The sequence below is a fragment of the Scyliorhinus torazame genome, chromosome 17 (assembly GCF_047496885.1).
Source record: "Scyliorhinus torazame isolate Kashiwa2021f chromosome 17, sScyTor2.1, whole genome shotgun sequence".
Lineage (NCBI taxonomy): Eukaryota > Metazoa > Chordata > Chondrichthyes > Carcharhiniformes > Scyliorhinidae > Scyliorhinus > Scyliorhinus torazame.
The window spans coordinates 89,998,038-90,010,762 of NC_092723.1; the positions used below are offsets into that span (position 1 = coordinate 89,998,038).

The window sequence follows — 12,725 nt, forward strand, 5'->3', positions numbered from 1 at the left end:
TCTCGTTGATTGTATGCCAATGGGACTTAAGTAGTGATAATTGGTTTCTCGCCACGCTACAGCCAGATCCCGATTTTGACGATGGGGAGCGAGCAGGTTATATCACAAACTGTTTGGTGCCGCGCGCAGATCTCGTTTTTGGCCTCTCCCGCTATTCACCGGTCTCGTTACACTTGAGCGAGAGCACAACGAGGCCGGAAAATTGCACCCATGGATTTTAACAAGGCCCACATGGCAGATTGGTCAAGAATGTGAAAGCCCATGGGGTACAGGGCAAATTGGCAAACCGTATAAAAAAGTTGGCTTAGTAACAGGAAACAAAGGTCGACGGCTGCTCTTGCAATTGGAAAGTTGTTTCACATGGTGTTCCACAGGGCTCGGTGTTAGGAACCTTGCTGCTTGTGTGGAATATTAACGATTTGGACGTGAACGTGGGCAGCATAATTGGGAAATTTGCGGACGACACAAAAATTGGCCAAGTGGTAGACAGTGTAGAGGAGAGCTATCATCTCCAAAACGGTATAGATAGAACATAGAACATTACAGCGCAGTACAGGCCCTTCGGCCCTCGATGTTGCGCCGACCTGTGAAACCACTCTAAAGCCCATCTACACTATTCCCTTATTGTCCATATGTCTATCCAATGACCATTTGAATGTCCTTAGTGTTGGCGAGTCCACTACTGTTGCAGGCAGGGCATTCCACGCCCTTACTACTCTCTGAGTAAAAGAACCTACCTCTGACATCTGTCTTATATCTTTCTCCCCTCAATTTAAAGGTATGTCCCCCTCGTGGTAGACATCACCATCCGAGGAAAAAGGCTCACTGTCCACCCTATCCAATCCTCTGATCATCTTGTGTGCCTCAATTAAGTCACCTCTTAACCTTCTTCTCTCTAACAAAAACAGCCTCAAGTCCCTCAGCCTTTCCTCATAAGATCTTCCCTCCATACCAGGCAACATTCTGGTAAATCTCCCTCTGCACGCTTTCCAATGCTTCCACATCCTTCCTATAATGCGGCAACCAGAATTGCACGCAATACTCCAAATGCGGCCGCACCAGAGTGTTGTATAGCTGCAACATGACCTCATGGCTCCTAAACTCAATCCCTTCTACCAATAAAAGCTAACACCACCATACGCCTTCTTAACAACCCTCTCAACCTGGGTGGCAACTTTCAGGGATCTATGTACGTGGACACCGAGATCTCTCTGCTCATCCACACTGCCAAGAATCTTACCATTAGCCCAGTACTCAGTCCTTCCTGTTATTCCTTCCAAAATGAATCACCTCACACTTTTCTGCATTAAACTACATTTGCCACCTCTCAGCCCAGCGCTGCAGCTTATCTATGTCCCTCTGTAACTTGTAACATCCTTCCGCACTGTCCACATCTCCACCGACTTTAGTGTCATCTGCACATTTACTCACCCATCCTTCTACGCCCTCCTCCAGGTCATTTATAAAAATGACAAACAGCAGTGGCCCCAAAACAGATCCTTGTGGTACAACCACTAGTAACTGGACTCCAGTCTGAACATTTCCCATCAACCACCACCCTTTGTCTTCTTCCAGCTAGCCAATTTCTGATGCAAACTGATAAATCACCCTGAATCCCATGCCTCCGTATTTTCTGCAGTAGCCTACCATGGGGGAACCTTATCAAACGCTTTATATACACACCACATCAACTGCTTTACCCTCATCCACCTGTTTGGTCACCTTCTCAAAGAACTCTATAAGGTTTGTGAGGCACGACCTACCCTTCACAAAACCGTGTTGACTATCTCTAATCAAATTATTCCTTTCCATATGATTATACATCCTATCTCTTATAAACCTTTCCAAGATTTTGCCCACAACAGAAGTAAGGCTCACTGGTCTATAGTTACCGGGGTTATCTCTACTCCCCTTCTTGGAACAAGGGGACAACATTTGATATCCTCCAGTCTTTCTGGCACTATTCCTGTAGACAAAGATGACTTAAAGATCAAAGCCAAAGGCTCAGCAATCTCCTCCCTAGCTTCCCAGAGAATCCTAGGATAAATCCCATCCGGCCCAGGTGACTTATCTATTATCACACTTTCCAGAATTGCTAACACCTCCTCCTTATGAACCTCACGCCCTTCTAGTCTAGTAGCCTGAATCTCCGGATTCTCCTCGACAACATTGTCTTTTTCCTGTGTGAATACTGACGAAAAATATTCATTTAGCACCTCTCCTATCTCCTCGGATTCCAAGCACAACTTCCCACTACTGTCCTTGACTGGCCCTACTCTTACCCTCGTCATTCTTTTATTCCTGACATATCTATAGAAAGCTTTAGGGTTATCCTTGATCGTACCTTCCAAAGACTTCTCTTGTCCCCTCCTGGCTCTTCTTAGCTCTCTCTTTAGGTCCTTCCTAGCTAACGTGAAACTCTCGAGCGCCCTAACTGAACCTTCATGTCTCATCTTTACATAAATCTCCTTCCTCTTGACAAGTGTTTTGACTGCTTTAGTAAACCACGGTTCCCTCACTCGACCACTTCCTCCCTGCCTGACAGGTACATACTTATCAAGGACACGCAGTAGCTGTTCCTTGAACAAGCTCCACATTTCCATTGTGCCCACCCCCTGCAGTTTTCCTCTCCATCCGATGTATCCTAAGTCTTGCCTCATCGCATCATAATTGCCTTTCTCCCAGATATAACACTTGCCCTGCGGATTGATGAGAGTGGGCGACAAAGTGGCAGATGGTATTTCACACAGAGAAATGTGAGGTCATGCATTTAGGGAGGTCAAACAGCTGTAGGGAGTACACAATAAATGGGACTATGCTAAGAGGGGTCGATGAAGTGAGAGATCTTGACGTACAAGTGCACAGGTCCCTAAAGGCAGCAGTTCAAGTAGACAAGGTTGTGAAGGAAGCAAATGGAATGCTCTGCTTCATTGACAGAGGTATAGAATATAAAAGTACAAGAACAAAAAACAAAGAAATGTACAGCACAGGAACAGGCCCTTCGGCCCTCCAAGCCCGTGCCAACCATGCTGCCCGACTAAACTACAATCTTCTACACTTCCTGGGTCCGTATCCCTCTATTCCCATCCTATTCATGTATTTGTCAAGATGCCCCTTAAATGTCACTATCGTCCCTGCTTCCACCACCTCCTCCGGTAGCGAGTTCCAGGCACCCACTACCCTCTGCGTAAAAAACTTGCCTCGTACATCTACTCTAAACCTTGCCCCTCTCACCTTAAACCTATACCCCCTAGTAATTGACCCCTCTACCCCGGGGAAAAGCCTCTGACTATCCACTCTGTCTATGCCCCTCATAATTTTGTAGACCTCTATCAGGTCGCCCCTCAACCTCCGTCGTTCCAGTGAGAACAAACTGAGTTTATTCAACTGCTCCTCATGGCTAATGCCCTCCATACCAGGCAACATTCTGGTAAATCTCTTCTGCACCCTCTCTAAAGCCTCCACATCCTTCTGGTAGTGTGGCGACCAGAATTGAACGCTATACTCCAAGTGTGGCCTAACTCAGGTTCTATACAGCTGCAACATGACTTGCCAATTCTTATACTCAATGCCCCGGCCAATGAAGGCAAGCATGCCGTATGCCTTCTTGACTACCTTCTCCACCTGTGTTGCCCCTTTCAGTGACCTGTGGACCTGTACTCCTAGATCTCTTTGACTTTCAATACTCTTGAGGGTTCTACCATTCACTGTATATTCCCTACCTGCATTAGACCTTCCAAAATGCATTACCTCACATTTGTCCGCATTAAACTCCATCTGCCATCTCTCCACCCAAGTCTCCAAACAATCTAAATCCTGCTGTATCCTCTGACAGTACTCATCGCTATCCGCAATTCCACCAACCTTTGTGTCGTCTGCAAACTTACTAATCAGACCAGTTACATTTTCCTCCAAATCATTTACATATACTACAAACAGCAAAGGTCCCAGCACTGATCCCTTGTGAACACCACTGGTCACAGCCGTCCAATTAGAAAAGCATCCATCCATTGCTGCTCTCTGCCTTCTATGACCTAGCCAGTTCTGTATCCACCTTGCCAGCTCACCCCTGATCCCGTGTGACTTCACCTTTTGTACTAGTCTACCATGAGGGACCTTGTCAAAGGCCTTACTGAAGTCCATATAGACAACATCCACTGCCCTATCTGCATCAATCATCTTAGTGACCTCCTCGAAAAACTCTATCTAGTTAGTGAGACATGACCTCCCCTTCACAAAACCATGCTGCCTCTCATTAATACGTCCATTTACTTCCAAATGGGAGTAGATCCTGTCTCGAAGAATTCTCTCCAGTAATTTCCCTACCACTGAAGTAAGGCTCACCGGCCTGTAGTTCCCTGGATTATCCTTGCTACCCTTCTTAAACAGAGGAACAACATTGGCTATTCTCCAGTCCTCCGGGACATCCCCTGAAGACAGTGAGGATCCAAAGATTTCTGTCAAGGCCTCAGCAATTTCCTCTCCAGCCTCCTTCAGTATTCTGGGGTAGATCCCATCAGGCCCTGCGGACTTATCTACCTTCATATTTTTTAAGACACCCAACACCTCGTCTTTTTGGATCTCAATGTGACCCAGGCTATCTACACACCCTTCTCCAGACTCAACATCTACCAATTTCTTCTCTTTGATGAATACTGTAGCCCATTTCCTCTGGCTCCACACATAGATCCCCTTGCCTATCCTTCAGTGGGCCAACCCTTTCCCTGGCTACCCTCTTGCTTTTTATGTACGTGTAAAAAGCCTTGGGATTTTCCTTAACCCTATTTGCCAATGACTTTTCGTGACCCCTTCTAGCCCTCCTGACTCCTTGCTTAAGTTCCTTCCTACTTTCCTTATATTCCACGCAGGCTTCGTCTGTTCCCAGCCTTTTAGCCCTGACAAATGCCTCCTTTTTCTTTTTGGCGAGGCCTACAATATCTCTCGTTATCCAAGGTTCCCGAAAATTGCCGTATTTATCCTTCTTCCTCATAGGAACATGCCGGTCCTGAATTCCTTTCAACTGACACTTGGAAGCCTCCCACATGTCAGATGTTGATTTCCCCTCAAACATCCGCCCCCAATCTATGTTCTTCAGTTCCCGCCTAATATTGTTATAATTAGCCTTCCCCCAATTTAGCACATTCATCCTAGGACCACTCTTATCCTTGTCCACCAGTACTTTAAAACTTACTGAATTGTGGTCACTGTTACCGAAATGCTCCCCTACTGAAACATCTACCACCTGGCCGGGCTCATTCCCCAATACCAGGTCCAGTACCGCCCCTTCCCTAGTTGGCATGTCTACATATTGTTTTAAGAAGCCCTCCTGGATGCTCCTTACAAACTCCGCCCCGTCTAAGCCCCTGGCACTAAGTGAGTCCCAGTCAATACTGGGGAAGTTGAAGCCTCCCATCACCACAACCCTGTTGTTTTTACTCTTTCCCAAAATCTGTCTACCTACCTGCTCCTCCATCTCCCGCTGGCTGTTGGGAGGCATGTCGTAAACCCCCAACATTGTGACTGCACCCTTCTTATTCCTGATCTCTACCCATATAACCTCACTGCCCTCTGAGGTGTCCTCCCACAGTACAGCTGTGATATTCTCCCGAACCAGTAGCGCAACTCCGCCTCCCCTTTTACATCCCCCTCTATCCCGCCTGAAACATCTAAATCCTGGAACGTTTAGCTGCCAATCCTGCCCTTCCCTCAACCAGGTCTCTGTAATGGCAACAACATCATAGTTCCAAGTACTAATCCAAGCTCTAAGTTCATCTGCCTTACCCGTAATACTTCTTGCATTAAAACATATGCACTTCAGGTCACCAGACCCGCTGTGTTCAGCAACTTCTCCCTGTCTGGTCTGCCTCAGAGCCCCACTGTCCCTATTCCCGAGTTCTCCCTCAATGCTCTCACCTTCTGACCTATTGCTCCCGTGCCCACCCGAAGGATATAATGTTGGAATTGTATAAAACACTGGTAAGGCCACAACTGGAATATTGTGTGCAGTTCTGGTCACATTACAGGAAGGATATAATTGCTCTGAAGAGAGTACAGAAGAGGTTTACAAGAATCTTGCCAGGGTTCGAAAAGTTGCAAATGTTGTTCCATTGTTTTAGAAGGGTAGCAAGGATAATCCAGGGAACTACATGCCGGTGAGCCTTACGTCAGTGGTAGGGAAATTACTGGAGAGAATTCTTCGAGACAGGATCTACTCCCACTTCGAAGCAAATGGACGTATTAGTGAGAGGCAGCATGGTTTTGTGAAGGGGATGTCGTGTCTCACTAAGAGTTTTTGGAAGAGGTCACAAAGATGATTGATGAAGGTAGGGCAGTGGATGTTGTCTATATGGACTTCAGTAAGGCCTTTGACAAGGTCCCTCATGGTAGAGTAGTACAAAAGGTGAAGTCACATGGGATCAGGGGTGAGCTGGCAAGGTGGATAGAGAACTGGCTAGGTCATAGATGTCAGAGAGTAGCAATGGAAGGATGCTTTTCTAATTGGAGTGCTGTGACTAGTGGTGTTCCGCAGGGATCAGTGCTGGGACCGGTGCTGTTTGTAGTATATATAAATGATTTGGAGGAAAATGTAACTGGTCTGATTGGTAAGTTTGCAGACGACACAAAGGTTGGTGGAATTGCGGATAGCGATGAGGACTGCCAGAGGATACAACAGGATCTAGATTGTTTGGAGACTTGGGTGGAGAGATGGCAGATGGACTTTAATCCAGACAAATGTTAGTTAATGTGAGGTAATACATTTTGTAATGCATTTTGGAAGGTCTAATGCAGGTAGGGAATATACAGTGAATGGTAGAACTCTCAAGAGTATTGAAAGTCAGAGAGATCTAGGTGTACAGGTCCACAGGTCACTGAAAGGGGCAACACAGGTGGAGAAGGTAGTCAAGAAGGCATACAGCATGTTTGCCTTCATTAGCCGGGGCATTGAGTATAAGAATTGGCAAGTCATGTTGCAGCTGTCTAGAGCCTTAGTTCGGCCACACTTGGAGTATAGCGTTCAATTCTGATCGCCACACTACCAGAAGGATGTGGAGGCTTTAGAGAGGGCGCAGAAGAGATTTACCAGAATGTTGGCTGGTATGGAGGGCATTATCTATGAGGAGCGGTTGAATAAACTCGGTTTGTTCTCACTGGAACGACGGAGGTTGAGGGGTGACCTGATAGAGGTCTACAAAATTATGAGGGGCATAGACAGAGTGGATAGTCAGAGGCTTTTCCCCAGGGTAGAGGGGTCAATTACTAGGAGGCATAGGTTTAAGGTGCGAGGGGCAAGGTTTAGAGTAGATGTACGAGGCAAGTTTTTTACACAGAGGATAGTGGGTGCCTGGACCTCGCTGCCGGAGGAGGTGGTGGAAGCAGGGACGGTAGTGACATTTAAGGGGCATCTTGACAAATACATGAATAGGATGGGAAGAGAGGGATACGGACCCAGGAAGTGTAGAAGATTGTAGTTTAGTCGGGCAGCATGGTCGGCACGGGCATGGAGGGCCGAAGGGCCTGTTCCTATGCTGTACTTTTCTTTGTTCTTTTCTTTGTTCTGTGCTGTAACTTTTCTATGAATCATTGGTTCTCTCAGAGTTGGCAGACAGTAGGCCAAATGGACACCCTCTGCACAGTAAATGTTGCAGTTCTATATTTTCAGGAATTAAGACATTGAATTTAGTGCTGCGAACCTCCCTCATGGAAGGAAAATCAAAGGTTCAACTATTTTGTCTTCCTCTCTCCATTTATTTGCCCTGTCCTGTTTTAGCCATTTTAACCATAGGATGTCGGAATGAGATTATGTTTCTGTGTTTGAGCATGCACAGATTTAAATCCATTTAAATGAGCTCCTGAATCTTTGTACAAGATTTGTTTCTTACCCCAAACTGGGTAAAAATACTCTGGATGAAGCAGTCTCTGAACAATTGAGATTTGGACAAAGTACCGGCAAGTGTGCTGTAGGATCTACAATAGGAAATTAAAATATGGTTCTTTCATTAAATAGCATGTGCAGAATATTAGAATATGCACATAATTTTCGGAAGAATAGGACAAGCCTTTATTTTCTTGAATTTAATTATTTTTGTCCCTTGCCACATTGAAGGTCCTAACCAGCAACGGGCCCAACAGGTCCACATATTTTTTGAGAATTCGACCGGGAAACCGTCCGGCCCCGGTGCCTTCCCTGCCTGCATGCTCCCTATCCCTTTGGCCAACTCCTCCAGCCCAATCGGGGCCCCTAATCCCGCCACCAGTCCCTCCTCCACCTTCGGGAACCTCAATTGGTCCAGAAAGCGGCCCATCCCTCCCTCCTCCAGAGGGGGCTCGGACCGATAGATACAGTTCCACATAAAAGTCCCTGAAGACCCCATTGATGCCAACCCCACTCCGCACCACACTCCCTCCCCTATCCTTAACTCCCCCGATCTCCCTAACTGCGTCCCGCTTACGATGCTGATGTGCCAGACTTGACTTTTCCCCATATTCATAAATCGCCCCCTGGGCCTTCCTCCACTGCGCCTCCGCCTTCCTGGTGGTCAACAGGTCGAATTCGGCCTGGAGGCTACGCCTCGCCCTCAACAGTCCCTCCTCAGGCACCTCCACATACCTCCTGTCCACCCTCACCATCTCCCCCACCAGCCTCTCCCTCTCCCTCTGCTCTCTCCTCTCCTTGTGGGCCCTAATGGAGATCAGCTCTCCCCTAACCACCGCCTTATAGAACATAGAACGATACAGCGCAGTACAGGCCCTTCGGCCCACGATGTTGCACCGAAACAAAAGCCATCTAACCTACACTATGCCATTATCATCCATATGTTTATCCAATAAATTTTTTAATGCCCTCAATGTTGGCGAGTTCACTACTGTAGCAGGTAGGGCATTCCACGGCCTCACTACTCTTTGCGTAAAGAACCTACCTCTGACCTCTGTCCTATATCTATTACCCCTCAGTTTAAAGCTATGTCCCCTCGTGCCAGCCATTTCCATCCGCGGGAGAAGGCCCTCATTGTCCACCCTATCTAACCCCCTGATCATTTTGTATGTCTCTATTAAGTCTCCTCTTAACCTTTTTCTATCCAACGAAAACAACCTCAAGTCCATCAGCCTTTCCTCATAAGATTTTCCCTCCATACCAGGCAACATCCTGGTAAATCTCCTCTGCACCCGCTCCAAAGCCTCCACGTCCTTCCTATAATGCGGTGACCAGAACTGTACGCAATACTCCAAATGCGGCCGTACCAGAGTTTTGTACAGCTGCAACATGACCTCCTGGCTCCGGAACTCAATCCCTCTACCAATAAAGGCCAACACTCCATAGGCCTTCTTCACAACCCTATCAACCTGGGTGGCATATGCCTATTAAATTCGCTGCATTCTGTCTGGAGGTCTGTGCTCACCAACTCTATGCAATCTTTGGATTTGTGGTCTAGCTTGCTTTTTAAGCTTAAATTAAGTTCTCACTCAGTTTAAATGTATATTTTAAACACTTGCCCTGGACTAGTGGGGCATAAAATGGAAGAGCTGATTTCAGCCAATTTTATTGTTCATTACTCCTCATTTCTGTCCATATCCATGCACAAGCTGGGCATAACATACCCTAAAACGGCTCCTTGGTCTATGAATTGCAAACATGTCTGAATCAGTAAATTGGCATGGAAATCCTAAAGAAAGAGCTAGAGAAATTATGCAACAATTTATTTACTGGTGAAAACATCGCCCTTCACTAAATTCAGCTTTTTCCTCATTAAACACAGATGTTAATGGAATGATGAAGCAGAATTACAATGATGCTGCCAATAAACAATTTCTCCTTTTTGTATAGGTTGACTGGGTCCAGTGTGATGGCAGCTGCAACCAGTGGTTCCACCAGATCTGTGTGGGTGTTTCCTCAGAAACAGCAGAAAAGGAGGACTATATCTGTGCCAACTGTACTGTAAAAGACCAGAGTAACAGGAAGCAGAATGGCCAGGGCTAACCTTTGGTAGTTGTTAATGAATCTCAGATTCCACTAGAAGCAGTGGATTTGGTATCTCTACAACCCACAAATGGTGCTATATATCAACTCATGGGATCTTCTACAAGGACTCTCAAACTTTTCCACCTTTGTATTTTCTCATTCTTGTATGAACATTTTGTCTGTGGTTGTGAAAGTGTATGATGCTGGCTACACCCAAGATTTTCTATCCATCATGGAATTGGCTGTCTTTGAACAATACCCATTTCCCATTCCTCAGTTTGAGACTTGCCTGCATAGATACCCAATCCCATTGGGTGTTAAAGACCTGCATACACCCCAAAAAATTGACTTTTTTCTGGGGTCCTCTGTTGAGTACAAGCATCTTAATCTTAGAGAGATTCTGGCTTGTGTTTTTGTAGGTTAGTTTTATTTATCTCAGCAATAACAGGTTTTGAGTTAAAGGGCCAGATACAATTTCTCAAATGTTTTGGCTGTTGTACAGAATGCAGGTGTTTAGGCTCTTAGTGGCACAGGAAAGATAGATAATGGACTGAGTTCTGTAATCTTACTGCCTACGCTGTACTTTGGCTTATTTTGGTAGCTTGTATGTTGCAGTCACCTTTGTGAAATAAACCTTTGTTTATGAATGAGCATGGTTCATTCCTGCTGCGCAGGCAGCAATTTATAATGCATCATTTAAAAATTTCCCATCCAAGATTAGTCCATCATGCCCAGTGGCCTGATGACTGTGGCAGTGTGACTGAGAAGAGAAAATAGGGGCCTCATTTCTTTACGTTGCTAAGATCCTGGCAAAACGGTTAGCAAAACTGCAGTCACTCTGCAGCAACTCTTACTGCAAGAGAACAAATGTGCTCTCCGGCAATGATTATTGGGCAGAGCAGTGATGGCACCTTAGTCCAATTGCCTGTCAGCATTGATTGTTAACACTCACATGACTGGGTACCTGGATGAGAGCACCAGTGAAATCATCCTCCAGCCTTCAAGAGAGCAGTGTCAAATGGACAAGGGAGAAGAAAGTAAAGCTGAAGTATTAGGGAATAATGTTTAAAATGCTACCATGTCAATCTCCAATTTGACGGTTTCAATGAACTTATAATGAGAAGTGGACAATTCTGAAGTTTGGGTTGTGAGGTATTTTTCGATGGGCAAATTTTACCATGCTGTATACAACCTGGGAATATGACCATGAAGTGGAAATAGTACACAAATCCTAGCCCCCCCCCCCCCCCCCCCCCACACACACACACACAGACACGCACTGCCCCCTCCCCCAACCCAATTCACTTGTCACTGTCAACCCAAGTCACTGTCCAGTTCCTAGCAAAAGCTTGGCCCCCGTAACATGTCACTAGTATTAAACCATCCTTGCTACCAAAACTCTCTCAACTATTTGGATTTTTAAAAAGTTCTCTTGACAAGGCTCTGCAGTAAAATCTTCTAGTTGGAAGGTGCTGCCAAAGTAGCAGCTTACAGACATAATGTACTGATGGCAGAGAGAGTGAATATTTAAGCCAATGGATGGGTAGTCGATCAAATTGATCTTTGTCCTGGATGGTGTAGGGCTTTTAAGTTGTTGCAGTTGCTCAGCTGTTGTAGGACTTTGAGAGACGTCGGGTAGTAGAAGGTTGTTCTTTCTGGAAAAGAACTAGAGGAATAGACTTTTGAGACCGCCAGTGGGATTCGCCACATGCGCACTGCCCCGTATTCACCTTGCCTCCAAGGAGGATACGAGATAGGGTAGTAGACGGAAAGAACTGAACTAAATACGCATATACCAATTAGCCATTATCTCAGCCCTTCGAACCTGCTCTGCCGTTCAATAATATCATGGCTGATCTGATTGTAACTTCAACCCCACATTCCTGCCTACCCCAAAAAGGTTTTCATCCCCTTGTTAATCAAAAACCTTGGGCTGGATTCTCTGTTCCCCGATGCCGAAATCGCGTCCAGTGCCGGGGCGGAGAATCCAGTTCCACGATTGGAATCGGGACTGGTACTGGTTCCTCGATTCTCCGGCCCCCGAAAAGTGACGTACTCGGGGAGTACGCCACGTATCCCCCACCTGCGGCCGGCCAGAGGCCCGCCCCACTATACTCCACCCCCGACCGGCCGAAGTCCCGACGGCGTGGATCTAATCTGATCCTGCCATTCGGGATACTCGAGTGGTCCGCCGCCGCCATGGCCAATGATGGGCCGATCGGAGGGCAGATGGCCCCATATGGGGCCGGGGTATTTTTGAGCGGGTGATCCGGATCGGGCTCGCAGCCGATCGGGGGCACTATTTCCAGGGTCCAGGTCAGCGGGCTGCTAGAGGCCGCTGCCGTGCGCATGCGTGGCCTCTGACCCGGAAGTGCGGGAGGCCATATCTAGAGCTGTGAGCTTCACAACGGCTCCCTGCAGGGCTGTGAATATGTGGCCTTTTAACACCAGTTTTTCTGGCGTAAAAGGCCACAGTTTTTACGACGGCATGGGGACATAGTCCCTGATATGGAGAATTCAGCCCCTTATCTACCACTGTGCTTAATATTCAAAAACTGATTCCACCGCCTTCTGAGGAAGAGAGTTCAAAAGACTCAACCCTTTGAGAGAAAAAAATTATACTCATCTCTATCTTTGGGGCAGCACGGTAGCATAGTGGTTAGCACAATTGCTTCACAGCTCCAAGGTCACTGTATGTGCGGAGTCTGCACGTTCTCCTCGTGTCTGCGTGGGTTTCCTCTGGGTGCTACGGTTTCCTCCCACAGTC

The 12,725-nt window shown here is 46.7% G+C and overlaps 1 protein-coding gene across 4 annotated transcripts in view; it reads left to right on the plus strand.

Annotated features, from left to right (window-relative positions):
* kdm5ba (lysine demethylase 5Ba) overlaps window positions 1-10,605 on the plus strand; it is a 676,108-nt gene extending 665,503 nt beyond the window's left edge. For 2 of the 4 annotated variants that reach the window (XM_072480725.1, XM_072480726.1), the window contains one exon: window positions 9,824-10,605. In XM_072480725.1, coding sequence (XP_072336826.1) covers window positions 9,824-9,976 — 153 coding nt within the window. In that variant the 3' untranslated portion in view covers window positions 9,977-10,605. The remainder of the gene's footprint in view (window positions 1-9,823) is intronic. The other 2 variants (XR_011935801.1, XM_072480724.1) reach the window with 2 other exon arrangements.
* Window positions 10,606-12,725: the final 2,120 nt, after the last annotated feature.